General features: G+C 33.2%; 4 protein-coding genes, 1 long non-coding RNA gene and 1 other non-coding gene across 21 annotated transcripts; 3 read left to right on the top strand and 3 right to left on the bottom strand.

Annotated features, from left to right (window-relative positions):
- Nucleotides 391-6004, top strand: LOC109360282 (AT-hook motif nuclear-localized protein 9-like). 9 transcript variants are annotated; one of them, XM_019605051.1, is made up of 7 exons: nucleotides 391-855; nucleotides 1094-1107; nucleotides 1737-2206; nucleotides 3885-3953; nucleotides 4401-4532; nucleotides 5285-5446; nucleotides 5621-6004. In XM_019605051.1, exons 3-7 carry the CDS (start codon nucleotides 1784-1786, stop codon nucleotides 5852-5854), a joined length of 1020 nt encoding a protein of 339 aa, XP_019460596.1. In that variant the 5' UTR covers nucleotides 391-855; nucleotides 1094-1107; nucleotides 1737-1783; the 3' UTR covers nucleotides 5855-6004. The 9 variants fall into 9 exon arrangements, with proteins under 9 accessions (XP_019460596.1, XP_019460594.1, XP_019460595.1 ...); XM_019605049.1 differs by lacking the exon at nucleotides 1094-1107 and having other exon boundaries at nucleotides 391-863; nucleotides 1700-2206; XM_019605050.1 differs by lacking the exon at nucleotides 1094-1107 and having other exon boundaries at nucleotides 391-867; nucleotides 1700-2206.
- LOC109360283 (AT-hook motif nuclear-localized protein 1-like) lies at nucleotides 394-12439 on the top strand. 5 transcript variants are annotated; one of them, XM_019605059.1, is made up of 6 exons: nucleotides 394-403; nucleotides 2557-2564; nucleotides 9461-10284; nucleotides 10847-10984; nucleotides 11717-11872; nucleotides 12022-12439. In XM_019605059.1, the coding sequence occupies exons 3-6, from the start codon at nucleotides 10243-10245 to the stop codon at nucleotides 12076-12078; spliced, it is 393 nt and encodes a 130-aa protein (XP_019460604.1). In that variant the 5' UTR covers nucleotides 394-403; nucleotides 2557-2564; nucleotides 9461-10242; the 3' UTR covers nucleotides 12079-12439. The 5 variants fall into 5 exon arrangements, with proteins under 5 accessions (XP_019460604.1, XP_019460606.1, XP_019460605.1 ...); XM_019605061.1 differs by lacking the exons at nucleotides 394-403; nucleotides 2557-2564 and adding exons at nucleotides 7470-7836; nucleotides 7896-7985 and having other exon boundaries at nucleotides 9597-10284; XM_019605060.1 differs by lacking the exons at nucleotides 394-403; nucleotides 2557-2564 and adding an exon at nucleotides 7470-7985 and having other exon boundaries at nucleotides 9597-9696; nucleotides 10217-10284.
- Nucleotides 2097-3756, bottom strand: LOC109360284. The gene is made up of 2 exons (XR_002109152.1): nucleotides 2700-3756; nucleotides 2097-2206 (listed from the first exon to the last, which is right to left on the bottom strand). It is a non-coding gene; the product is annotated as an uncharacterized LOC109360284 (long non-coding RNA).
- On the bottom strand, nucleotides 6527-26101 carry LOC109360281 (O-glucosyltransferase rumi homolog). Of its 2 annotated transcripts, XM_019605046.1 has the most exons (7): nucleotides 25847-26101; nucleotides 22796-23316; nucleotides 21795-21990; nucleotides 21645-21709; nucleotides 21298-21508; nucleotides 20114-20484; nucleotides 6527-6538 (listed from the first exon to the last, which is right to left on the bottom strand). In XM_019605046.1, exons 1-6 carry the CDS (start codon nucleotides 25922-25924, stop codon nucleotides 20140-20142), a joined length of 1416 nt encoding a protein of 471 aa, XP_019460591.1. In that variant the 5' UTR covers nucleotides 25925-26101; the 3' UTR covers nucleotides 6527-6538; nucleotides 20114-20139. The 2 variants fall into 2 exon arrangements, with proteins under 2 accessions (XP_019460591.1, XP_019460590.1); XM_019605045.1 differs by lacking the exon at nucleotides 6527-6538 and having other exon boundaries at nucleotides 20085-20484.
- On the top strand, nucleotides 13880-13953 carry TRNAN-GUU. Its single transcript has one exon. It is a non-coding gene; the product is annotated as a tRNA-Asn (tRNA).
- Nucleotides 14334-18906, bottom strand: LOC109360279 (FT-interacting protein 1-like). Of its 3 annotated transcripts, none has more exons than XM_019605044.1 (3): nucleotides 18815-18906; nucleotides 14597-17695; nucleotides 14334-14563 (listed from the first exon to the last, which is right to left on the bottom strand). In XM_019605044.1, the coding sequence occupies exon 2, from the start codon at nucleotides 17638-17640 to the stop codon at nucleotides 14614-14616; it is 3027 nt and encodes a 1008-aa protein (XP_019460589.1). In that variant the 5' UTR covers nucleotides 17641-17695; nucleotides 18815-18906; the 3' UTR covers nucleotides 14334-14563; nucleotides 14597-14613. The 3 variants fall into 3 exon arrangements, with proteins under 3 accessions (XP_019460589.1, XP_019460588.1, XP_019460586.1); XM_019605043.1 differs by having other exon boundaries at nucleotides 14334-14564; nucleotides 14601-17695; XM_019605041.1 differs by having other exon boundaries at nucleotides 14334-17695.

Genomic DNA, 27299 nt, shown 5'->3' with positions numbered 1-27299 from the left:
TTAATAACTTAAAATTTTTAAAGTGATAATTTTCAATATATAATTTCCATCCTAAATCCATAAATAATTCCTCAACCCCTTTATTAGAAACAACATTTTCTTCCAAATTTAACCTCTTTTACCAAACAACATTAAAAAGAGCTTAATGCAACAATTTCCATACTACTTATAAAAATATTCTTACTCCAACGTGACATTTTTATCTTATAATTTCTATTCTTAAATAAGTTAAGAAGATAAAATGAAAAACAGATTTTTAATTAAGAATGAAATATATTATGAGATCCAAATAAAAATATGTTTGGTATCGTGGGAATCCATACGTTGTTATTTTTGTAAAATAATAATATAATATGTAGAAAGAAATGATATTTGCTCATGGAAATACTCCAACTATTCAGCCGTATTCAAATTTCCAAACAAAGAAAGAACAGCTTTTTCTGTTTTAACTTTTGTTTGTTTGTTTGTAAAATCCAAGTGTGAATCTAAGACAGCACATAGCTCACATAACATCATCCATAATTCATTGATCACCCAAACAGGAGAGAGAAATTTTTTGATGTGGTTAAGGACTGAAGTACCATACCCCACTTACACTATTCAATGTTCATTGTTTTGTTTTGCCATTTTTTATAGTTCTGAAGTTGTTTCCCTCTAGCTTCTGTTTTTCTTTGTTACTTCACTTTCACATAAACACACTTTTTCTCTCTCTTCTGTCTACTACCTGCCACCAATCTTTAATTCACCATGAAACTGTTTAAAGTTTTTCAACTCTTACCACTGTTTTTCATTTCTTCACCATAGAGGGTGCTCAGTTCTCACTCATTCTCCACCACACCCTTTTTATCCTCTCTCTCTAAAATGTTAGTAATGTTTCTTTTTCCATGATTCTTACTTTGAAATTGGATTATTGATGCATTCATAGCAGCTTTGTATTTGGGGTGTGAATTTTGTATTACCCAATTCACCAAAGGTTGCAACTTTGTGTGTGATTTTTTGAGTTGTTTTGTTGTACTATGGCATTTCTGTGCTCTTTAGTTGAACTTTGAAACTGGCTTTGGGATATTTTATGACATTGACTTGAAGTTATTTATAAAAAAATAATCTTTTTTATGTGTTTGCATCAAAGGGGTGAGCTTTATTTACAAAATTGCTTGGTGTTTAAGGTTGTATAATGGGTTGGTGAGAGTGGACCATTACAGTTCACCTGGTCTTTATCTTCAATATGAAGTCTTTTTGTTGTTTTTATGTAGTTTGGTACTACTTTGGTAAGGTGTAAACTAGCTTCTGTTTTTGTCTTCTCTTTAATTGGCCTTGTAGATTGTTTTTCTTGTTTGTTTGAATTTCCTTCTAGTTAGGCTTTCAATTCTTTTCATTGATTTATCTTCTACTTTATGGTTACCTTGTGCACTTGTACATTTGAGTGTTTTTTTTCCTTTCATTTTGTTCTGCACATGTAGATATCAAACTTTATATGTATATTTCAATAAGGTGCCACCCTTGAGAAACTTGACCTGTTGTCTGATTTGAAGGTCTTATGGTTGTTCTACTCAAATTAAAGTTGATGTTGATACTATAATTCAAGCACTTTACTTTAGGACACTCTTGTTAGTTATTACACATTTGATTTATTGTTTTATGGTTTTCTGATTTGTGCACTTTTTGTTTGGAAATTTTCATTGACTGTATATGAGAACAGAGCTAGGTGGTAAACTTTGTGGTATTCAATATTGTGGGGTTGAAGTTTCTTGTAAAAGATTCTAAAGCAACTTGAAGTAGATGCATGGATCGAGGGGATCAAATGGCGTTATCCGGTTCTGCATCTTACTATATGCAGAGAGGGATACCTGGTTCTGGACAACAACCTGAGTTACATAATTCACCTAATCTTCGTCCCATGCCGAATCCCAATTTACCATTTCAATCAAACATTGGGGGTCCAATGGAGTCTACAGGAATTTTATCTCAGACGGTAAATGTCGTTGCTCATTCCGGGGCTCCAACTGGGGAGAGTGTCAAAAGGAAGAGAGGAAGGCCTAGGAAATACGGAACTGGTGGAACTGTGTCACTGACATTGACTCCAAGTCCAATAACATCGGCTAGTCATCCTGGAACCTTGATACAAACACAAGGCCAAAAACGCGGTCGAGGGCGTCCACCTGGGTCTGGGAAGAAACAGCAGCTGGCTTCTCTTGGTAAATCTCTTCTGCAACTTTTTTGTTGTGTGTTAAATAAAATAATTATAATTGGAATTTGGAAGTTGAGATGCTGTTTGTTTTGTAAGTTCATATGCTAATATTTGATTTTATATTTTCTGATAATTAAGATTTATTTTTTCATACTGGCATGAATGCATGATCATATCTTAGTGAACCGAGTTAACAATGACTTTTATATTCCAATGTAATTTGCTATAAATTATGAGTTTCTCTGACTTCAAAGTTTTGCTGATTCATGATAGATAGGTTGTTTGCTGAGTTGGTTGAGCTCTATAAAGTTCTAGTTTACTTAGATTAGTGTATTAGTACAAATTATTTATGGATTTTTCTATGAAAGTATCAAGCGTTTCAACCCTCAGATATTCAGTCATTTGATGGTTCTTTTTTAGATTATAGTACTTTTTACAATTTAATATTATTCAACTCACAAACTTGAGCATTGAACTTATCCTTGATAGTTTGAATGTTATTCACACTCACAAAGCACTCAGCCACTTTCAATGTGCAAGTGATTATTTTTTGAAACTACTCAAGTGTTGAAGTCCAACTTTAATCATTTGGATATTATTCACACTCGCAATCCACTTGAGCTTGAAAGTTGAAACACTTGAGTGTTTATTATTTTGATGCATTTACTATTTTGTATGTGTGTCATAGTTGACTATTTATAGCTATACACATTTCTCAGTATATCAAATCTTTTGATCCTGCCCAAGAGAGGGTGCATGCTTTTATTCAGTTGTGTGCAGAAATTGTTGAGATCTCACCAACTTATGATCAAACATTTTGGTTTATTGAGATTAGTGTATAGGTACAAATTATTTATAACCTTGTTCATTAGATAATACTCCTTCTCTTTTGTTGTTTAAGGTTAATGTACACAGATTACGAAAAAATAGAATCAATTAATGATAAGTATAATTGTTGAATGATGATAGAACTGGAAAAAAAGGTTTGACTAAACCTTCAAATGGTAGAGCAACAAAAGTTTTGAAACAAAGAAAATAACCTAAATCAACAAAAGATAAGGAATGGTGGGAGTAATTTGCAATTTATAAATTATACCTATAGACTAATCTCAATAAATTAGCACCTTTGACCATACCCATGATTGAGATTCATATTGAGCTGTTAGATGCATCATCAGAAGTTTTGGTTTATTAAGCTTAGTATTTAGGTTCAAATCATTTAATAGAAAAATGCTACACATCCTGGCATTTTTAGTTGTCCAATTCTCTAGATGCATGTAAAGACTCTTTATACCTATAGATTAATCTCAACGTATAAAAATGTGTGACCGAGATCTCAGCCTGGCCCTTTTATTTTTTATTTAGATTGAATCAATCTGCTTTATGAATTACTAATGCAAATGGATAGTGGGATAAATTACTCTCAGGGGTTTACCATTGCAGCAAGTTAGCAACATTTGATGTTAAGAAACTGAAGAACACCAATTTGATGACCTAAAATGCAGTTTAAATTTTGTTTGTTTATACAAATTGGATTAGTTTATTATGAACTTGTGGTATGAAGGAGCTAGTCAACTTCATGTTAAGAACAGCTGCTCTGTCTGTAAAGGATGAGTAATCATTTGGAATTAGTTTATATTAAATTTGGTTTAAATATGTATATCGTTGTGCTTGATGTTTTAAGTGGCTATTGCCAGGTGAATTGATGTCTGGTTCAGCTGGAATGGGTTTCACACCTCATATCGTCACCGTTGGAGTTGGAGAAGTATGTCTAGATTTTCATGAATTTGTATTAATCCTTCTATTTTGTTAGTATGTGTTGAAAAAATTAACTTACGAACATTTATCAGTATTTCTGTTCTCATGTTTAATAGATGGTGTAAGTAAAACATTTTCGAAGCCAAAGTTTAGAATCATTGGTCTGAGGAAGAAAGCAACACTATGTTGATTTTGTCTCTTGACTTAATAGTATAGTTCTGAGTTAGTGTTCATGCCATGCATACCAATTTATCATTCTCAGGAAAAACTTGATTTTGCAAAATCAAAACCAATTATTATGAGGATATTATATAATGACCGTAAAGTTGATAATAATGGGATGGCATAAAATAGAAGTGTCAGCTTCATCTTTTACCTATCATTTATATGTTCTGCCATTTGTGTAAGTAAATTAAAAATACTTGTTTAACAATTGTGCTTTACTTGTCTGCAGGACATTGCAACAAAAATTATGGCATTTTCTCAGCAGGGCCCTAGAGCTATATGCATTTTGTCAGCCACTGGTGCTGTCTCTACGGTGACACTTCGTCAGTCTTCAACTTCAGGCGGCACTGTCACATATGAGGTTTGGAACTTGTTCCGTGATAATAACACGTATGCTTGGATACACTTACTGGTTCATGAAAAGTTTTATGCATTACACACATATAATCAAATGCCAATCCTTTATAGAGATACTATGATTACAAATGGCAATCCTTTTTAGAGATACTATGATTGATTAGTAAGATTATTTTGTTTTTTGGGAGAGTGGCTTAGTTTGTGAATTATATACATTCGAGGAAGTGAAGTTTTGACTTTATACCTGGATTCTTTTTTGTAGTTTAAGTTTGTTTTTATGCCTGAGACACAATTAAATATTGTATTCTACTGTAAAAAAATATCATGCCATTTTGGTTTCTTGGGTCAGACTGCAATCTTGTACCGAATTCGAAAAGTGACACTGACTGCAAGTTCTTTGCTATCATTTTGAGTTAGAAATATCTAAAATTGCTAGTCTCCCTAGTAATGGTTGATGTTTTCTTTCTTCAGTCAGACCATGCTTCTTTTTTTCTTTCTGTGAGTGGTTACTGAATTCAAAAGGTGTTCACTGCAAGTTCTTGGCTACAGTAGTTTCACATTTGAATTAGAAATATTTACAAACTCTAGCCATTCTTGAAGTTTTTTTATTTATTCTACTCAGTCTTAGTAATGTTGAGTTTCATCCTAGATAGTCCAGAATCAGTTCTGCTTTGTTTCTTTTTCATATCCTTCATAATGGTAAGTTTCTTATATATAAAGTTATGCATAACTATTGGTAGCCTTTGGTTTCAATAGGGGTGTTTCGAGATATTGTGTCTATCAGGCTCTTACTTGCTTACTGATGGTGGTGGCTCCCGCAATCGGACTGGTGGACTAAGTGTTTCCCTTGCCGGACCTGATGGTTGTGTCATTGGTGGAGGAATTGGCGGAGTGCTTATTGCTTCAAGTCAAGTTCAGGTAACCGAAATGTTCTCATTCTCACAACAACCACTTATGAAATTTGAAAGTTTTATCTTTATGCATCTACTCTTCTCAGACCTCACTAGGTGAGGGCCTCGTGCACTTGACTGCCTTTTATCTGTATGCATCCTCCCCGAGTTTCCATTTAGATTTGGTCAGTTATAACTGCAGGTGATAATTGGGAGCTTTATATCGGGTGGATTAAAGGCGAAGAAAATGAGAAAGGAAGCTTCAGAAATTGTTATGGTATCAGATCATCAGGCTGTTCATAATCCGGTTGTCGCGGTTAATAGCATTTCCTCAAATCAAAATTTTACTCCATCCTCATCTCCAAGCCCCTGGCCTGCATCGCGGCCATTGGATATGCGCAATTCGCATATTGACATTGATTTAATGCGTGGGTAACAATGTATACATTTCGGATGCGTGGTCACTCTTCTGTTTTTCTTGTAGTAGTAATGATAGAATGAAGTGCCAACAATAGTGTAGAAGTCAATATGACTTGTGGAATTTAATAAAATGTCACCTATTCATCCATGATTGACTTTGGAACTTGTACTTATCTTTTTTTAGCTGTGAGGAATTTAATTTGAAGATTTCTTGTTTCTCACTAATTACTGTGTCCAATTTGATAGTATTGAACATTGAGCTTAGACGATTCCACATCTTCACATTTGATTGTAATTTTTCTTTCTTTCAATTCAAGCTCTCTAGAATACTATCACTTAAGAGAACACCACAATGTGGACTAGGATGGTTTAAACTATAGAGTAATTTATATTGGATGTGGAAATTAATTGGTAGCTCAAAATCTCAATCACTTTTATTGGGGCTAGTTTAAAATTGAATCTATTTTTTTTTAGATTTTATTAAAACTTTTAAATATTTTGACTTTAATATATTAAGAAAAAATGCTGCATATGAGGATTGACAAGCTCCTCTAAAGTACAGTGAGAAAGTGAAGGCTTAATCACCTTTTCTCTCAAGTGACCCAGAAGAAGGGTGATATAGATTAAAAACAGTAGTGGTTCCGTTCCATTCAAAATTTGTGAATTCCTTTGAAAACTCTTGTATCTACTATATCTTATGCTTGACCAATTGAGAGAAAAATTCACTTGAAAATATCCATTCCCCTTTATTGTGTAACTTCACTTAAAGATTCAAATTAGAGAAATTTCTCCCCCTAGTAAAAATAATTCAAATTTATAAATACATATGTAGATGTATAGAAATTTTAGAATGATGATTCAAATGAGTCTAAAAAAGACGAGGACACATATTTGATTCATTAGAAATGAAAAAATTTAATTTGACTAATTTTTATCCAAATATGGAGCAAATTAGTTTTTTTAAGATAAAGTTATATAGTAATATTGACTAACACAGGACACATAAATAAAGAAACGGATTACTTTGTTTTGGATGGAGGTGTTGTGTTTCCAAATGTAGAGACAGCTGAATAAGGAGAGCAGGTTTTTTTTTTTGCATGTGAGGAAGAGATTTGAGCAATTGAGTTTTACTTATCTACTCCTTTCCATTTTTTCATATTTTAATTTTTCATATTATTTTAAATGTTTTAATAGAATTCTAATACAACTTAGAATATAATATCTATCGATTATCAATGTAAATTTATACACAATAAATATGTTATCTATCATTAATCAGTATTATTTTAAAAAAAAACTAATGATAATAAAATATGAATGATAAATAATATAATAACAATATATAAAACTATATATATATATATATATATATTAATTACGCAAATATTTGTTAGCCAGTAAGACATTCCTTAAGCTAGTATGTTTATCTACACTTCTACAGGCTTTGGTTCATAAATTTTAACTTCATCAATTAGTGTAACATCTTTTAAATAAAAGATTGATGTAAATGTGTATAAATATTTACACTACTATGATTAAAATCTGCATTTTAGCCTTAGAATAATTTAGACCTAATAATGCTAATAAAATAAAAAGCTACCAGAGTGAGAGAGAGGATCAATTGAGTATTCATTACAGATTTGGGGCATATAAGTGCGCTCTGAGAGATAACTGGAGCATTTGAGAAATTGAAGAACTTCCACTTAACCATGTCTCTTATTCTCTCACCAAACCTCAATCAATGGAAAAGCATAAGTTTCAGATTCATAATTTCTTTTCATGCACTTCAATCATACTAAATCTGGAATCATTTTTATTTTAAAATTTTACATATCAATGGTTGGATCACGAGCTGTTGGTGCTAGATCGGCTTGGCATGAAGGATGATAGGGAGAACAAATGAATTTCTTCAACCACATTACCTAATTACTTTTTTATTTTGATTTTTAATTATTATTATTGTGAAACAATATATTTAATCTCGTTATTACTTGATATGTGTACACTGTATTTTGTTGTTTAGGTTTTGAAAGGTTGGTTATTATGAATGTACGTAGAGCAATTCTGATGGAAGAGGAGAGATTGAGGGTTAAGTCTAAAACTTTTGGATTTCAGAGTTTACCAATGTCGGCGAAGATTTCAAGCTGGTATGAGAATTTATCACTTTTTTTTATTTTTTATTGCTCTTTCAGCCGACACGATCTAGTGGGATTAAGACTTGATTGTTGTTGTTTTTAATTGCTATTTTGTAGTGTGTCAATTTGATTGATGGTGTCTGTTTGGTGATTAGTGAGACTGTGAAATTTTTTTTGTATGATGTTTATAGGCAATTAAGCATTGTCATTTATTGCTGAGAGCCAATGACATGACTTCTTTGGGATTCAACTTAATAGAAATTTGTTTCGCTTCTCTGCAAATTATATGTTTTCTTTGAAGGTGAACTTATGACTGCAACTGCCATAACTTTTATAATTTGAATGATGTTACACTCACAATCACTCAACACCCAAGTGTTTATAACCGCTTAAGTGTTTGAACTCTAACTTTTATAATTTGGATATTATTCACACACAAACAGTTGGGTGTTCTGTATTTTCAAATGCCTGATAGTTTCCTAGCATTCTGCTGTATGATAGTAGTTGATAATTTATACATTAATCTCAATAAGTGAAAACTTTTGAGCATTCCCAAGACAGTGGTGCATGTTTTAATTGAGTTGTCTGTAGCAGTGGTTGGGTTCTCAACCATGTGGTTAATCATTTTGGTTTACTGAGATTAGCATATAGGTATTAGGTACAATTTATTTATTACATGTCCATTAGATAATAATTAGCAATTTAGAAGTTTCATCTATACACTAATGTCAATAAGTTTGAACTTTAGACCAGACCTGTGATTGAGATTCGTGATTTTTGCTGAAGTATTTATGCTTTTAGATGCACAATGAAAAGCTTTGGTTAATTGAGATTATTGTGTAGGTGTAAATTACTAGGTTGGGCTCCTGTAAAAATGTCACATGTAAAATGCTTCATATGTGGGTTTTTAGTTGCCCTGGTATGGTAGCACATACATCTAAGCTTTTAGCTCTAGGTTTTATTCAGATTGATGTTAAAAAAATTCTTATTCACTTGCTGGAAAGCCAGGCTCTTCCGAGCTCTCAATTCTCAGGATTGCTTGCAAGACTATCTGCTGTTGCTTTATAGGTGAACCTCACGCAATGGCAAGGTTTCTTGCCTTGTTATCCAAAGGTCATGAGTTCAAATCTTGGAAATGGCTTCTTCGCTTGCGAGGGTAAGGTTGTGTACATCTACCCTCCTAGGCCCCACTAGGTGGGAGCCTCGTACACTGGGCCACCCTTTTAGTATTGCTTTATACATTTCCACAACTGATGTAGAAGTAGAGCTATAGCTTTATCGAGTAATAGGAATCAACCATGACCTAATTCATAAATTAATGCACCAGAAATCAATGACAGGTAAGTATATGTAGCAATGAAGAGTGATGAGATCGTTAGATTTGTTTTGGTTCCTACTAAATGCATGGGTAAGTGTGGGCAACTGTTATCTTAAACTAAGTACTTAATAGTGTGGCAAATTGCAACTGGTTTCGTGGGCCATCACAGGTGCTATTGTGGCCCATCATGGCCCTACCTTGAACAGAGTGTGAAAACTCATTATTATCCCAGCTATTTGGCTATTCCTCTAATTTATTTTGGATTTTTTGCCATTTTGCCACCCCCAACTAAATCTGAATATTAGGGTTAGAAGCTTTCATCCTCTCCCATTCAGCAGCTGAGCTTTCTCTCTCGCTCTGTTCCCCTTGTTCCAGCTAGTTTCCGACCTGTTTCAGTGATTTCAGGCGAGCTTCCACTACTTTTCCCTTGTTGTGTTCTTCAAGAAAGTACTTAAAGCCTTACAGGCTTAAACTTTTGAGTTATATTCAACAAAGCTAATGACAACGCATTTTGATCATTAATCATGAATTTCTTTAATTGTGTTTTTTAGAATTTCTGTGTATGGTATAAATTATTTAAATTCTTTCCCTAGTCATCGTTGTAACGACCATCCCACTATCATCATTTTTGGGGTTGGCCGCAATGTGCTGCGATCCAAGATTGCCTACGTATATCGTATTTAAATTGTTTTTAAGATTGAATTTACAATGTCTAACCTGAAGTGTGTTATACCGCTTTTATTTTTGTTGACCTTTATAATTTATATCTAGATATGATTCAGGGCAAATGAGTTAGCAAACTTCATGTTTAAAGTAAGACCAGCTTGGTTCTGTCTGTATAGGATGACTAACCCTTTGGGACTGATTTATTTTCAGAATTGTTATTTATTTATTTGTGTTTGATATTTTGAATGGTTATTGGCAGGTTAATTGATTTTTGGATAAGCTGGGATGGGTTTCAACACTCATATAATCACTGTTGCAATTGGGGAAGTATGTCACTGGTTTTTAGGAGTTTGTTTCAAGCTTTCTCTTTTTTTTACTGTATGTTGAAAATTTTAACATAAGAACATTTATAAGTGTTCCATGTTTTCTTTGGGCTGGGAAAGAAAGCACTATCTTATCTTGAATTTGTCTCTTGAAGTATTGTTAAAACTAATAGTATTGTATTCTAAGTAAATGTCCTTGTCATATATACTATTTTATCTTTAAAAGGAAACCGTTGATTTAATAAAGTTATGTTGATATTGTCTATGATAGTAAGGTTGATAATAATGTGGGAGGCATAAAATAGAACTGCCGGCTTCATCTTTATCTGTCATTTATTGTTGTTGAAGTACTACTTTTTTTACGTGAACTTGATTATTTTCATGGAACCTGTGAGCATAGTGTTGCCTGAAAATGATTTCATTCGAGCCATACAACTGTGGTCCATCAATTCTTTTCCTTCAATGATTTTAATTAATGATCCACTTATGGATGTGCTATATGTTCTGCCATTTGTTTAAAATATATCAGAAATACTGTTTTAAATTTGTGTTTTACTTCTTTGTAGGACATTGCAGAGAAAATTATATCATTTTCTCAGCAGAGCCCTAAAGGCACAGCTATTTGTATTTTGACAGCCAACGGTGCTGTGTCGACTGTCACAGTTCGTCAACCTTCAACTGCAGGTGGCACTGCCATATATGAGGTTTGGAACTATGTTAGTGATGACATCTGTCTTTGGATACAGTTACAGTTCCATAAGTAATTGCGACTGGTTAAATGGCAACCCACATTTTGTTCTTGCATAACACATGTACATAATCAAATGGCAATCCTTTTATTACTATCATTGGTTGATTACGAAGATGCTTTTGTTATTTTGGGAGTGTCTTAACCTGAGAATTTTATTCATGCATGGAAGTTAAATTAACATCATATCTGGAATCGCAGATTTGTATGTTGCTTTAAGCTTGTTTCATGTCTAAGTCACTTTGGCGCTTTAACAATGTCAGATGCCCAGAATATTTGAACTTTAAGTTCGTTTAGCAAATATTATACTTCATAAATGCATTCTATGTATGTTGAAATGAAACTACATTGGCCATGTTACAATTTAATCTTTTATCGTACTGAACAAGTTTTGTCATGCCATTTTGATTTCTTGAGTTAAACTTTTTTTTTTACTGTTTTCTAAAGATTGGCGCTGACTGGAAGTTTTTTGGCTACAATGTTGAATTAGAAATTGCTAGCCTCCTCTAGTTGTATTCGAAATATCTACAATTGTTAGCCTTTCAGGGCACTATCGTAGTTCCGAAATCAGAACCAGTGTGTCTTGTTTTATTTCCTTTTATGTATCCTTCATGACTCTCTTTACCGTGGTAAGGTTATTATATACGTAGAGTTATGCATAATTATTGGTGGCTTTTTCCTTCAATAGGGGAATTTCCAGATAGCGAGCCTTAAAGGGTCATACTTGCCTACTGATAGTGGTGCCTCCCAAGCTGGTGGGCTAAGTATTTTGTTTTCTTGTCCTGATGGCGGTGCCATTGGTGGAGTAATTGGTGGCGTGCTCATTGCTGCCAGCGAAGTTCAGGTAACAAAAATGTTCACTGCTTCCAGGATATTATATCTTTAAAATCGTATTTTTCTCACTGGCAACTTGTTAAATTTGGAAGTGTCATCTTTACCCAAGCACCCCAGGTTTTCTATTGGATGACTAGATTTGGTCATTTATGATTGCAGGTTATTATTGGGAGCTTCGAATATGGAGGATCAAAGACGAAGAGAAAGAAGATTTAGAACGCACAGTTGCAGTGAACACAAGGGATATTCTGTCACGTAACTTCTATTTAGCATATAATCATGTCATTTCTTCTGCCAAACTCATACAAATACTTCTTTTTATACAAAAAAAGATTGAAGGAAGAGGTCTAATTTTGAGATCATACTATGTAATGACCTCAATGAGAACTTAAGATAATATTTAGAGAAAAATCAATTTTAGCCCCTTATGGAAAATGGTCATGTAAATTGCTATAGTTAACTTTGTAAGCAAAATGCCCTTTATTTGTCTCACTTGATGTAGAGCTTATCACATCATTGTTCTCTGGCCAATCTGTGTAATCCATAATTTGTGAGCTTGAAGTAGGTTAATTCCTTTTGACATGAGAGTATGCAGTTTAATTGGCGAAACCTACGCTATAGTAGGTAATTCACTTCATACTTAATGCGTACGTTTCACGAACATTTCATTAAGCATTTTTTTGAACATGTGGGTTTGAAAGTGACATGCCAGTTCTAGAGTAAAACTTCTTATTTTGACATTTCATTCATGATAGCTTTGGGGGTCCTCGATTTATGGCATTACTCACCTTCTAGTCATTTTATTTCTTACATTTCTGCCACTAATGTCATTTTGAAAGATAAAACTTAATAATTTTATATCCAGTAAGATATTGTAGTGTAAAATGTATAAACAAAAGAGAGTATACATATATGTAATGGGGCTGTTTTTTACGTACACAAGATGCACAACATGGAATGTGATGGTTTGCATCACAACCCATGGTTGAAATGTTGAATCACACTCATCCACCACCATGGTCAACATCCATGTGTTTTCTATATCTTTCCTTGTTCACAGCAATCTTAATTATTCTCTTTGTTGTATTGTTCTGCTTCCCAATACAGGCAATTTGTTACAAGTAAAAAAGGTATTAGAAAAAAAGATGCTTTTGTGCAAAAACACTTCATTCCTTCTATGCAACTTGTTTCTTCTTTTTGCTGTTATTTGCAGCTAGTTTGGAGTGCTTGATGCATGATTTAGGATTTTAATCGGGTATATATACAAATTTCCTCATCAAGTAAATCTTTTGGTTATAAGATATATACTCAAATTAATGCATTTTTAGGATTTTAATCCCATTATATACATTATATATACTCAAATTAATGCTAGTTGACTTAACCATTCAAATTAGTTACTTTTACCATTTTTATGACCCCTTTTACTCATATTTATGATTATTGACTACTAAATTTTGAACTTTTACTCCTCATTATGAATTTGGTATACTAGAAAATTTATAAGGACTAAAATATATATTCATTTTTTATATCAAATTGGTACATACCGAAATTTATAGGAATGGATATGAATATTCACTTAAAATAAATAGTAACAATAAGGATGTGATCATACTCTTAGTTGAGGAGTGAGAATATCATTACTACTGGGGAAATTTACAGAATGAATTTTAAATATTTCATTCATTAAAAAAGTTGTGTGAATGGAAGTGCATACTATTTTTAAATCATAATCAACACTTCTAGAAAAAATTATTTACTGGCAATGCTTAATCTTTCTCCAGATGAACAAATCTCAGACTCTAGGAAAATGTTATTGATTCTAGTAGAGCAACAACCATGCATAACAAAGAATATTATTGATTCTTGATCACTTTACTAATTATAATTAATTCCCAAAAATCACCTGTTACTGGTACATGTGTGGAGTGTGGATGATTTTTCGTTGCTCTTCTATTGTCTTGTCTTTGTTAATTGTTACTTTTATAGCTTAAACAAATGGATTGTAACACAAGCTGGAATAGCTCAGTTGGTTAGAGCGTGTGGCTGTTAACCACAAGGTCGGAGGTTCAAGCCCTCCTTCTAGCGTTTATTTTATTTTCTTATAAAATGGGCCTTTAAACATACACATGGCCCACATTTAAGAAATGCATATTTTAGTTTGAAATCACAATGGCACGTTGCAATTTTACCTTTATATTAAATTTCAATCTCCACTCACTTCTCATGGTTGCTTTCAAGCCTCCCTCAACCACATGTTTACAATTTCATTATCATAAAAGATGTATGCACACCGAAAGTGTAATTGTTTTTTACAATGTCATTGCATCATTCATAATGATGAAAGTTGTTATAAATCTTTATACTGGTAGTTTTATCGGCAAAAGAATTAGCTAACCAATTTCATTATTGCCTTGACATCATCAATATTGGAATCTCACTTGATGCTACTGCTTTAGTTTCTCAAGTTATGAAATTATCACTAGGCCTTTTTCCAACTTATTTCACCACATACATATTTATACTTGGACAAAGCTCATAGAGTTTTGAGTACTGGCATCATATAAAATCCTATCATAGGAAAAAGGCTGCTAAATTAGAAAACTACATAGATTTTCTACAGCATATAAATGTCTGCTTCAACAGTCACCACTCAATAAACAGAGACATGAGACAGCACAAGAATTTTACAAACACCGACGAAAAGTTAAAAGCCGGAATCAAACCTTGGAGACGGAAACTTCATGTTTACAGCATGCTATCGGTGAGAGCGGGCAACCTGCGGAAGAAATTAACTGGTGCTGCTGGTGTCTTATTCCGAAGCTTTGGGTGCCTCATGAAGTAAAATCCAGCTAGAATAATAGGCATCTCAACGGGTGTAACGTACAACACAATAGAAGCCACTAAGCAGAATACCATGAATATGGCAGTGGCACGAGGATCACGCCAGCTAACAAGTGCTTGGATTCTTTCTCCTTGAGTAGCAATATCTCCGACAACGCTCTGAATCCTTCCAGCCACGCTTCTTAACCGATCATACCTCCAACGTATTACATCCGAGCTTTTTGAGGTAGGAAATGTATCGAATTCCTCATCAAGCTCGTCTTGGGTAACTGCATCTGCATAGGAGAGTCTAGTGTTCATATGAGGAGGGTATCTCGGGCGGAACCTCCAATTCCACATTCCTACTACAAACATGTATAGAAATATGGTTGGCAGAATAAGTTCAGGGAAACACACAAGCATTAGAAAAAGAATGTGGACAAGCACAGTTGTAACAGGTTGCCTCCATGTGGAAACTTCTCCCAACCATCTTCCGGCTGAAAGTATTCCTGAAAACAATGTCATGAAACGGTAGAAGTTTGCCTTGCTACGTCTCATGCTCCATAGATGAGAGGTTGTATCAGACATGTACTCAACTACCTCCTTTCTAAGTGGAGGTTCAGCCCGGCTAAGACGAGCAGCAACAACGCTGACAGCCTGGTGTCGCAGCTTTTCCTGTTCAACTATATTCAGTGGCCTTTTATAGTGCATTTTTGGCAAGTGAGGCTTAAAATACAATTGCATCATGTCAACCATAGAGATACAGGAGAATCTTATTGCCATGTGGAGTTCGCCCATCTTCTTGACACCCGAAGGATGTAGCATTAGTAATGGATAAGAGTGTCTGTAAACACGGTCAGTTTCCAAGGTTGAGATCCGGATCCGAACTTTACCAATTTTTGAATCTCCATGGCCATCTGAACTGCCGAGCTGACCATTATCAAACACCCCCACAGTGAGAACTGTAGCAGGATCAAAAACTTCCCAACTGTATTGCTCATTGTATTTTGGACTTGGACTGTCACTAATGGTTCGAGTTCGAACCCATTTTTGCCCATATTTTGCCACACAGTATGTATCTGACGTACCTTTTCCATCTCTGGTTTTCGTTGGGTGAAGTCCATTAACACCTAGAATGCCAAGCTCTAACATGCCAATTGGATTCTTCCAGAGCTGCTTTGATGTGGCTCTAAGATCACTACTATAATAAGTTGACTCGTCAAAAACATGGTACCCACCATCAAGACAGATACTGAGGTGAAGTCTGCTAAAAAACTTATCTTTCTCCTTCTTTTCCCCTTCTTCCCCGTCTATAGCAGATGACATGTACTTTTCAAGGTTATACCACCTAGTACGGATAACTCTATCATCAGCACGCTTGTCAACATTGGTCAAAGGAATAACAATGTTCCCAATAGTCTCTTCCTTGTTGGGACCAACACGATCTTCAACTGAAAGAACCAGTGGTTCATCAAAGGGTTCAGCAGCAACAAACATAAGTTCCTGATCCCAACGTGGATTCATGGTCCTTGTTTGAACTGGTTTTGTTTTCAAAATCTGGTTGCCAATATGTACCTTAACATAGGCATCTGGAAGACGAGAATTATCGGATACAAGTAAATCCTGTGCCTCAATCACTTTAACTCTCACATACCATAATCTTGGTGAATGGTAAACTTTTGATCGAATATGAGAAAAGGCAGATGAAGAGATACCACCAGGAGAAAGAGCATCAGAATGCCAAGCATCAGGAAAAGCCTCATCAGCTTGTGTGCCAAACCATACAGCAAGCATCACCTCCCCTTTTTTCTTGTCCCCCTTCTTGTCAATCCGATACCATTCAGGAGCCAATGGACTATCAGACGGAAACCGTGTCGGAATATCATGGAGATCAAACGTAGCAGTTCCAACAACTCCATCTAATAGCATATTTTTGTCTTTGACCACAACTTCAATAATATTTGCCTGCAGATTATCCCTTGCAAAGGCAAACACCTGATTCCATTCAGGGTCTTGGTTTTTCTCATAGTGCTTGGTCTTTCCTTTGAAGTTTCCAACCCTTACCTCCACATATGGATCAAGGCTCCCAGTTACATCTTTTGATGGAAGGTCACGAGCTCGTACAACTCGTACATAAAGGTACTGTACTGGTTCAACAAGGTCATAGGTGTTGGATTGCCTGTTCCCACGTATAACTCGCCCACCGACAACTTGTCCCCCTCCAAGAAAAGGGCTTGTCTCTTTGAGTGCATAATCGAATGGCGATGATGAACCAGCAGCATATACAAATTTTGAAGGACGCAGTTCAGATTTCATCTCATGCATCCCGTAGTTTTCAGTTGGCTTTTCTGCTGCTGGAGGAGAAGAATGCTGTTGTTTTTCTTGATTTGATTTAGGAAGGTTATGAAATGTATGACTTGACTCATTTTTCTTACGAGAAAAGATGTTCAAGATTGAATTTGTGAAGGATACTGGTGTGTTATCTTGGGCTGAGTGTTGATCTGTGTTGATAGGGGGTTCCATCGAAGGAAGTGGATTTGAAGACCTCACTGACGGTTCACCTGTAACAAACACCTTCAAACCAAGCTCGCCTTTTATGCGGGACAAAATGGCTTTCTTTTCCAGAGGGTAGTGCAAAACAACAGCGTCAGAATGTTGGACAAATGAGATTGCAGTGAGGTGGACCTTACCAAGGAAGACTTTGGAACCATTGCTGTTGTTATGGTGGTAGATGCAAGCGTCAAGAGTGAGGCTGGGTAATTTACTTGGATCGGTAATATTGAAGTAAAATTTCTCATCCCAAACTGGATTCAGATCTTTCTCTTTAGTTGTTGTCCGAAATTTCTGGCCATCAAACTGAAGCTCCACATAAGCACTACATGAGCCTTGCCCATCTTTCGGCATAAGGTCATAAGCACCCACAACCACCACACCTAGCTTGAGATTGCTCATTGTGAATAAATCACCTTCCTGGAAATCTTCAGTACTGAGACCTTATAACTTATACCTGAAAAGGACAGAAATAAATAAGGTTCAAGATTATTATAGTATCAAATATAAATTTCAAAAACTTTATATATGTATCTGGATTCCAGAAACTGGTCCACTTATCTGTTTGTGTGTCACTAGTAGTGTGCTTAAGTTGTAAAGAAGTGCTCCTTATATTTGTTCAATTATCAATTTCATTTTCAATGCAGTGGAAGAATAAAAACAACATTCATAAGGCACAACTCTCAAACTTTTGAGTTCATACCAAAAGATCTAAGTAAATAATTGGAAGTTCCCAACAAATAAACATGATATTCACCCAAATGAAGATAATCTCATTGTTTGATTTATTAATGGCATGAAAATTCTAAAGTAACATTTATTTGCCATTTTCTTTTGAAGAATAAAAATCGACGGCGGAGATCAATATAAAATGAAGCCTTGCAAAATGCCTAAAAAATCATGTGTAAAGAAAAGGACTTAGAGGTATAAGTTAGTACTCAGTTGGTTCCTAATTCCTATCAACGTCAATGATAACATAAGATACGATATGATTCACCCAGAAAAAAGTGAAAAGGGAAAGAAAGGGAAAAAATAAAAGGAGATGCATGTTATTATAGTAAGGTATAAAGATAAGATTCCAAAAGTTTCAACCTACCACACCCAAAACTATCTTCTCCATATTTTATCTTATTATTCAATATTTTCCCCAGTTTTATCTTATGTATTCTATCTTATTATTCAATATTTTCAGCTGTAACAACATACACTTGAGTTCATTAATTATCTAATATTTTCCAAAATTCAAGATCAAACTTTGAAGCAGTGAAGAGAAGCTGATACTTCTCTGAATAACCTTATCAATTTTTACATTGATTTCCCCCCCACCAAATATGATAAATAACGAAAATTAAATAAATAAAAAACAGAGGGAGCAAATTTCTGAGAACCCAGAAGTAAATAATGTATGGATGGCACAAAATATCAATCCTAGTAGCAGATATGAACCAAAAGAATAATTTTTTTAAGACTATAGCAACCAAAAAGAAAATTCCTCATGTACAAAACAAAAGTGTAAGTTAGCAAAAATAGTTAACATGCCCAGAAAAGAAACAGAGACATAGAAGAAGAAACACACCTAAGGTTTGAGGTTGAAGAAGTGAAGATAAAAGAAGAAGAAGAAGAAGAAGAAGAAGAAGAAGAAGAAGAAGATAAGTAAGATGGGGTATTAGGGAGAGAGAGAGAGATTGAAGTATTTAGTAACAGAAGAAGAGAGAAAGAGAAGAAGGAAAAGTTGGTGGGGTTGAGAGAGAGAAAAGAGAAGAGTGGTGGGAAAGGAGTTATGGTCATAGTGTGGGGTCAAAATTGATGTCCAACCAATGCAATTGCCAACAGACACAAGCATAGAACTCAGAAACTTCATAAAATACAGAAATTAATAAAAAGACATATATTATTATGCTTACCAAGGTAGAATGTATTCTAGGACTTTTCACTAGTTCAAGCACTAGTATGGTGACCCAACCTGTCTTAAATAAAGGCATTGTGAGAAGAGAAGAAAAGTGGGATAGACACATCAAAAAATGATTTTAGCTAGTGGAAATAAAAATTGGGATAACAGTTACTTTGGTCCAAAAAAATGAGGAAACTATTCATCATATTCTCATATTTTGTTTTTAATCAACCTTTTCATATCTAAATCATACATGTACAGGTTAGGTGATGATTGTATTTGTTTTTTAATCCGTTTTCGCCTCTTTATTCAATGGTATACATGAGGCCCACATTTTTGTTATTCTTTTTATTGTTTGGACATTTCTTCACATATTTTTTCACCTTTTAACTAATAATTGAAATATATCTACGTTGTTTTGATGCTTTAATCCGCGGTCGTTCACATAAATAGCTAAACATTACATTTAGTATTATTTTTATATAACTTTCCCAATTGAACTCTTGAACACCTACAGTTATTGGGGCAAGTAAGCTTTTTGCAAAGGGAATAATAACATTTAGAAAATTTGTAGAAAAATAACATAATGCTTATGTATTAATCTTTGATGAATCTTAACTATTATGAAGATATGAAAAATTTGAAAGTTGTGTTTCAAAAGTTAAATTGTGATATAATAATAAGGTATAAAGTCTCATATGTCTAGTGGATCTTAAATGTTGTGATGTCCTAATAGTATGAAATGTCTCTAGATCTCACAAGACTCCTAAATCCAAATCACCTAAATTCTAATTATAAAAAATATATGAAATGTTTGAAGTGTATGGAGAGATGGAATATGAAACATATATCACTTGTATTCAAGGGTGTAAATAAAGAAAAAAAAATTAAAAGAAAAAACGTAATATTTTTATATTACTTACTAAAATCTGATTAATCTAATATAGGAAATGAGGACACTAAGGGAATATGACCTATAAGTACGGGTATAGACAACAAATTTTTGCTTCTTAGTTACTATTGTCCATTGCCCTTGTCTTCACTTTCTTGATCAAATCCTCATTTTCTTGTATCAACATTTTAAGGGCTTCAGGTTTATAAGGAGGAGGCATTGTACATGGAGGTGTATCACTTGGTGAGTTTACCATTGACTCCATTAATAAACGTTTCCTTAGGCCACGAATTGGACATGCCATAGTTTCTGAACAAATCTCAATAGCTCCTTCAGGTATAGTTGGTTTGAATCTCATGAGTTTTGCATACTCATTTAATAGATGAAACATATAATCATACACAAATTTCATCTTTAAATTCTCTAGGATGTAGTTAGTTCCTCCTTTGCCTATTGCTTGTGCCTGCAATTAAAATATACATTTCATTTTTGTTACATAAGTTAGACACAGACAAAAATCTAAATAAGCCAAAGAGTTTAAGTGTACTAAGAAAATTAGTTGTTAATTGATTTAATTGGCAATTGGAGCAATTTGTTTACTTTCTCCCTTTTAATTTGTTATATTCACCAATAATCCATTTTCAAGGATATGTTGACTACACACCACAATATGCACCTAAGCATTTCAGGATAGTTTCATAGACATGATATATTTCTTACTAATGATAGTAATGAGCTTATTTATTCTGTTTTTATAAGTAAAATTTTGATTAAAGAATCAAAGTAATAGAAAACAAAACCAGCAAATTATAGGGGTTGTTATTTCAGAAGAAACAATACAACACCCTAACCGACCCAACAATAATAAAACAAGACAAATTCAATTTGATGTGTAGTTCCACATAATAGAGGATTAACAAAAGTCATTTGCAATAACAATATAAGTTTAACATTAGATTAGAAGTTCAATCAAACCAAGACATATTAGGATGATTATGTCTTGGTTTACACTGTATAGGACTCATTAATTAATTGGATATCCCAAAATATTCATATTTCTATATTCCAGGCCAAGTCACATTCAATGTAATATAAAAAAATTATTTTCATTTTTATGATTTTTTTTTAATTAGGTTGTATTTAATTAGATTGTGACATCATTTAGACATAACAAATGGGACAGATTGTTTAATTGTTCAACTAGCATACTCTAAGCTATAGTTTAAGTATAGAAATCTTTGAGGTTTTGTTCATGTAGAGGAAGAATATAATGTACCTTGTCAATGTGAGTATTGCCCCAGTTCACTGCAAACTCAATATCTTCACACATATTTTTGGCGCTGATAGGCCAATAATGTTTCAAAGGTACCATATTTCTTGTAAAAAAGTCATAATATCTAGGCTCTATGAACATGGTCATAGAGTCACATGCTATTATGTACTTTTCACTCACTGACCATGTTGCTCCTTCTACATAAATCTTGTACCTTATTATGAAACCACATAAAATAGAATTATATTTAGTCATACGGTCAAATTCAAAGAGCTTGAAAAGTTTGATTACTAGAAGCGATACTTGTTGGGATGAACAACCACACACTCCGAAAGAGATTAGTTCATTACCTGTATGTGCATTGCTCTTCTACCTTTGTGTTTTGGAAATTATGAGCTTTCTCTTTTAGCCATTGCTGAAAAGAAATGAAAAATCTTAATATTATATTAAAACAGTGCAATTAGTTGAAGCAAAAGCCAAGGATAAAATTATATATTTACTATGGTATATATGCGGGCATTCCAATCATGTTGATCATCAGAGACGTTGCACTTGATGAGATTTTTCCTAATATTAGACACTGATGGGTTACCCTTCCAAAAAGCATAGGGTATCCTATCCTTCCATTTCACCAACTTGTTGCCTTCTTTGATATTCTCTAATGTTTGTTCCCATGGTCTTATGCTTAGCTCAGCCCTATTAACAAAAAAAACATGAGTATAAGTTTTGGTTCCCTTGTTTTATCTTAATTTAATTAAAGGGAAAAATGAAATTATGTTATGTTTCAAACTTGGTGATTCCATACTAAAACCTCACTAAAATGAGTGAAATCGTGACACTTAGAAAAGTTTTCTTTTAAAGGAATCATATACACTCAGAACTATTTATTATAATTTTTGTCTGCACTAGTTAAAGATGATAGATAAGTCAACAAAACATCAGGCCAAAATTATTATAACTGAATGTATAGTATTTTCACTAATACAAAATGTTTTTTTTATAGTCAAGGTATCTCAGCACATAATAAACTAATCTCATTCAAGTAATTATTACTAATATAAAATGTTTAGCATCTTTGAACATACAAGAATTTGTTGTTCTAAACTATGTCTCAAACCAATGATATTGAAGCAAAAACAGGGAAAAAATTATCAATATTTAATTTTTTTAATTAACATAGTATGTTTTCATTGGTCCAAGACATGATTTGTGACACATTTTTGGATAAGTGGTCCTTGTACCCTTAAAACATGTATGTTTATAAGAAATATGATAGGAATGAATGGGAAGGTTGAAAATCAATGATGTAGCAAAGTAATTATACATAGTTGATTTTAACCTCCCTCATCTATTCCTCCTATGTTTCCTTCTACCACACACATTATTCATAACCTGCATGGGGAAGAAGTTATATATAGTTTCTCTTGTAACAATGTGCTAAAAATATATGCACTAATCCCTAATTAATAGTGTATAATTCCAAAATGAATAGAAGCTTTACCAACCCCAGAAGGTCCAATCAGGGAAGACAATGTCAAATGAATTTTTCTCCCCACAATAATGGAACAAAGGTGGAGGTGAAATGTCTGTGAAACTATTTTTCTTCACCATGGTCTTATCTCCACACTGAAACATTATCTCCAAATCTGGTATTTTTCCAGGGTATAGTCTTAGAAGCTGTAAAATACCCCATATTGTGAACATGTCCCTTGTTTGATATGATTTAGCATATTTTTCTATATAAGCTTTTCCATCTATAACCACAAGCCTAAAATGTGAAATATTCTTGCCTCTTTCAACCATGTCCCTAGTGATTCCTGTACTCTCCCATGGTTTGAGATCTTGATGGATCCATCTGAAATATTCTGGACATGATTCAGCTTTTGAATCATCATGCTCAATTTTTTGTGGATAGTATAATGGGCAAGTTGTTGTTGAGTTTGTATTCATGCAAATCAGTGGAGGTTGTGGCTTATTGAAGATTGTTATTGTCTTGAGAAGAGATGTACCAGTTAATTTGGTCTGAAAGATAAAAAGTCATAGGTAAATATAGTGTGATAATTAAGTTAGGTAAAAACATAACATGTATATCCCTATCACATTTTAGTGGGGTGTGGTACAAAATTCATGTTTGGAATAAGTGCTACTACCCTAAGTCTTACACAGAGGAGAAACCATAAAGTGAAGAGTATATAAATGTATGAATCCTATAATATGTAATCCACTTATTATAATTCTATTTTGGCGCATTGGTTAAACCATTAAAGATGTTCGTTTGTCAAAAAATCATCCAAGTAGTATAGGATGGAATGCTCAAAAGATTAAATAAACTATGGTGTCTAATTCATCATCTATAAGATTTTCGGGAGCATCATACAATCTGTATTATGAGTTGTCATTGGTTAAAGAAAATACATTTAAATTAAAAATATAATTATTAATTATTTCTCTAACTAATCGTAACCGATGGTACATTAATTCACATATATTGTACAACATACTGCCAAATTTTTGAGTCATTGATCCAATCCCGTGGGTGACTGAGACGATCTTTTAAAATAGGGGAAGTCCAAAAGTACCCCTGAACTTTATTTAATATATGATTTAGTCCCTCGACTTTGGAAATGTGAAAAACCACCCACGTAACAGGTCTAGGTATAAATTTGTTAAAAATGTACAAAAATAACCCTTACTCAAATTTCAGAAAACACCTCATAAACTCAACTTTAGACGTGAAAGACCCCATAAATTTTAAAAAAATTCAAAAATATTGTAGATTTTGTGTTATGTTAGTTTAAACTTCATACTTGAATTTGAGTCTATATGATGTATTTCCGTACCTAAATTTGAGTTCACAGGTTATTTTTGAATATTTTTGGACCAATTGGCACCCGAACCTGACTTTAGGGATGTTTTCGCACCCAAACCTGAGTGCATGGGTGATTTTGCATATTTTCAAAGTTTAGGACTAGATCACACGTTAAGTGATATAGTGTTTTTCCACTTTTCGACTTAAAATATTAGCCTTATATTGTTGTCATTGTGGATCTTGGGAGAGCTTTCATACTTCATTTCTAGATTTCTTATTCTTTTAACACCAAACCAACTTGACCTGAACAAAATTAAGTAGTTTGATATTTTTCCACAAATCCAACTCTAAATTTACGACCTATAACCACTTCTAGGCTCAAATATCAATATTGTATTGATCCTATTTTTATGGTTGGCAAATACCCACATTCTATCCCATTAATCTCATAACTTTTCATTTACAATTGAGTAGATGTATAATAGTACTTCACTCATGATTTTTTAGTGATTCAAATAAGTTGACTTCAAAATTGGGATAGAAATTTGTAATCGTCGGTACCACAATAAATTTATTATCCACTCACTTGCCTACAATGGTCCCATATACACGTCACTAGTAGGGACAAAACAATGATAGGTAAGAGCATAACAATGGAATAAGAATCTATTATCTTAAATAATATCTCAAATTTTGTTTAGTACCAATAAAATTATGTCAATTAACAAAGAAATATTCATCATTTTTTTATTTTATTTTATTGTCATTTACATGATTTGACATTTTTATTAGACTAAAGTGAGACAGTGGAATAAGTTATTATAATGTTAGAAGCACCAACAAGAATCATGGATAAAATGGAAAATGAACTGAGTCAAGGATGACAAAAAATGATTTGATGCATAAATAAAATATTATAATGAAGTGATATTGTTGTTTTATTTACCATATAATACATAAGAAATATATTATCAATCATACATGTCCTTGATAGCTCTCTGTTTTTTTTAATGTTTTAAGCACAGCCATTATTGTTGTACATTTGCTCTCTCTTTCACTTTTGTCTATTATAGTTTAGGTAGTTCACATACATTAGTTTAGTAGTGCTATGTTTCACTGTATACTCCAATATGTCAAAAGGTAAAAAAAAAAATTAGAATACAATTATTGGGAAAGATAATTATAAATTCCAACATTTACTCTTTTTTTTATGGTTCAAGTTAACTTTGACAAACCAGACATGTGGAATGGTATAACAACAGCCTATGATCCCTCCACTGTCAAGAGTTAGAGGTGTTCGCTGCTATGTAAAACCAGCCTCACGCTTTGCCCTCTTGTCTAGGAGACATGATACTTGTGTCTTCACACAAACACCATGCCTCAACTCTCGACTTGGAGTGGGCAGGCCAACATTTGCTCAACCAATCCCACCTAGCATGACATAGTCATGTTCCATCACCTTAATGCCCCCACTTGGGTTACAAGCTACGGTTACTTGTCTTAATGTAATATGAAATAGAGAATTGGTCTTTCAAGAGATGAAGAGGATAAATGATATTTGAGTTTCAGCATGAAAATTACTCTTATATGAGATTGTATGATAAACTACAACTACAAAAAATAATAATATGAATTTAACATTCAATAATGAGTTAGGGAGAGAGAAAAAAAAAGCATTCGAAGTAAAAACATGCAATTATGTTGCACAAATACAAACTCAGGTGTTAGAAATAAAAGACTTACAAGGTCAAATTCCAAGATGAAGGTGCTTGTAACAAATACAACAAGAATGAGAATGATGAAGAAAATCCATCTCGTCATTATGCAAAATGACTCATAGCATCCATGAATAATCAAATGCGAGAGGTTAGCCTTAGAATTCTATGCACTCTTTTTACAATTGATGTGCCAAATGCATGACTCAACTATTTTGTTGCTAGTTTATTGGTTTTTGGGTTGAAAACTAAATATAGGATCTTATGACCAATGCTCATCACAGTTAAGCATCACGTTTGATAATGTCATGGGTATAGAGAATAAAAAAATTAAAAAAATAAAAGGAGTGTGAAAACGAGTGTTGTTAGAATCGGACCGGACGGTCCGACCAGTCTGACCGCTGACCGGACTTGAAAACGGTTCTGGTTTGCCGTCTTAACCGAATGAGAGTTTGATCGCTTTGAACCGGAGAAAATCCGGTCCGACCGTTTTAAACCGGATTAATCCGGGAAGTAAACCGGACGGCTCACTTAAAAATAAAATAAAAAATGGGACAATGTTCTAATATTTTATTTTACTACGGTCCAAAAAAGATAAAGATATATTATTTCAATATAATACATAATTATTAATTGTATAAAGTTCTACATTTATATATAACTATATATTTATAAATAAAAATTATTAATTATGTACGAAATCACCCGGTCAGACCAGACGGTTTAACTGTTTAAACCGGTTAAACCTAATACAGGACCTCTGTCAGTTTGATGTTGGGCTCAGGTTTCATAACATTGGTGAAAACAATGAAAAAAAGATATACACTTACTAGTTGATAAGTTATCTCACTTATCCACTAAAATTATGATATGTGTATTATATTTTTAGTTTTTAGAAATATTTTTGTAAAAAATATTAAATAAAACTATGTCATAATTTTATTAGGCGAAAGAGAAAACTTATCTTCTATTATAGGTAGATATTTTATTCTCTTATATATTTTTTTTTAGTAAATAAATCAGGAAGGGAATGCCTGTGGACCTAATTAATATGGTATTTCTATTGAACAGCTCATGTATCAAAATTGGTAAAAAAAAAAACCATCAAACCATACTAATTTGGCCACACCATGTGAGTAATTGTGCATTTTAAAAAATGTTCAACGTCATTTTGCTTTAAAAGTAAATAAATTATGGATTTGTTAAAGTATGTTATGTTTTTGGGAATTTCTGTTTTTAATTACATAGATTATAATATAGGTATTTCTCTAATTTCCATTTGAAATTTTGTTGACAAGGTATACATATATTGTGCTTCTTCTTGGTATACATATAAAAAATTTATTTCACTTTTGTAATTTATAATCTTATTATAATTAAATTATAAAATATTAATTCCCTTTAGCATACTAGGATTGTTCCTTCCAAAAATATGGTTTTGAGAATATTAAACTTAGACATTTGAATTACATATGCAGATA

Source organism: Lupinus angustifolius, chromosome LG11 (genome assembly GCF_001865875.1).
Source record: "Lupinus angustifolius cultivar Tanjil chromosome LG11, LupAngTanjil_v1.0, whole genome shotgun sequence".
Classification (NCBI taxonomy): Eukaryota; Viridiplantae; Streptophyta; class Magnoliopsida; order Fabales; family Fabaceae; genus Lupinus; species Lupinus angustifolius.
Note: the sequence above shows the minus strand (reverse complement) of the source record. Positions and strands in the feature narration are given on the sequence as shown.

Bases quoted from the DNA above. Each gene is read 5' to 3' on its own strand.
- LOC109360282 (XM_019605051.1), top strand. From the start codon at position 1,784: ATGGATCGAGGGGATCAAATGGCGTTATCCGGTTCTGCATCTTACTAT. The intron at 2,207-3,884 runs CTGCAACTTTTT...TGGCTATTGCCA, and splicing joins CTTCTCTTGGTAAATCTCTT to GGTGAATTGATGTCTGGTTC. The intron at 4,533-5,284 runs GTTTGGAACTTG...TGGTTTCAATAG, and splicing joins GCGGCACTGTCACATATGAG to GGGTGTTTCGAGATATTGTG.
- LOC109360283 (XM_019605059.1), top strand. From the start codon at position 10,243: ATGGGTTTCAACACTCATATAATCACTGTTGCAATTGGGGAA. The intron at 10,985-11,716 runs GTTTGGAACTAT...TTCCTTCAATAG, and splicing joins GTGGCACTGCCATATATGAG to GGGAATTTCCAGATAGCGAG. The intron at 11,873-12,021 runs GTAACAAAAATG...TTATGATTGCAG, and splicing joins TTGCTGCCAGCGAAGTTCAG to GTTATTATTGGGAGCTTCGA.
- LOC109360279 (XM_019605041.1), bottom strand. From the start codon at position 17,640: ATGAGCAATCTCAAGCTAGGTGTGGTGGTTGTGGGTGCTTATGACCTT.
- LOC109360281 (XM_019605046.1), bottom strand. From the start codon at position 25,924: ATGACGAGATGGATTTTCTTCATCATTCTCATTCTTGTTGTATTTGTT. The intron at 23,317-25,846 runs GTAAGTCTTTTA...TTTATCTTTCAG, and splicing joins TCATCTTGGAATTTGACCTT to ACCAAATTAACTGGTACATC. The intron at 21,509-21,644 runs GTAATGAACTAA...TTTCATAATAAG, and splicing joins GAAGAGCAATGCACATACAG to GTACAAGATTTATGTAGAAG.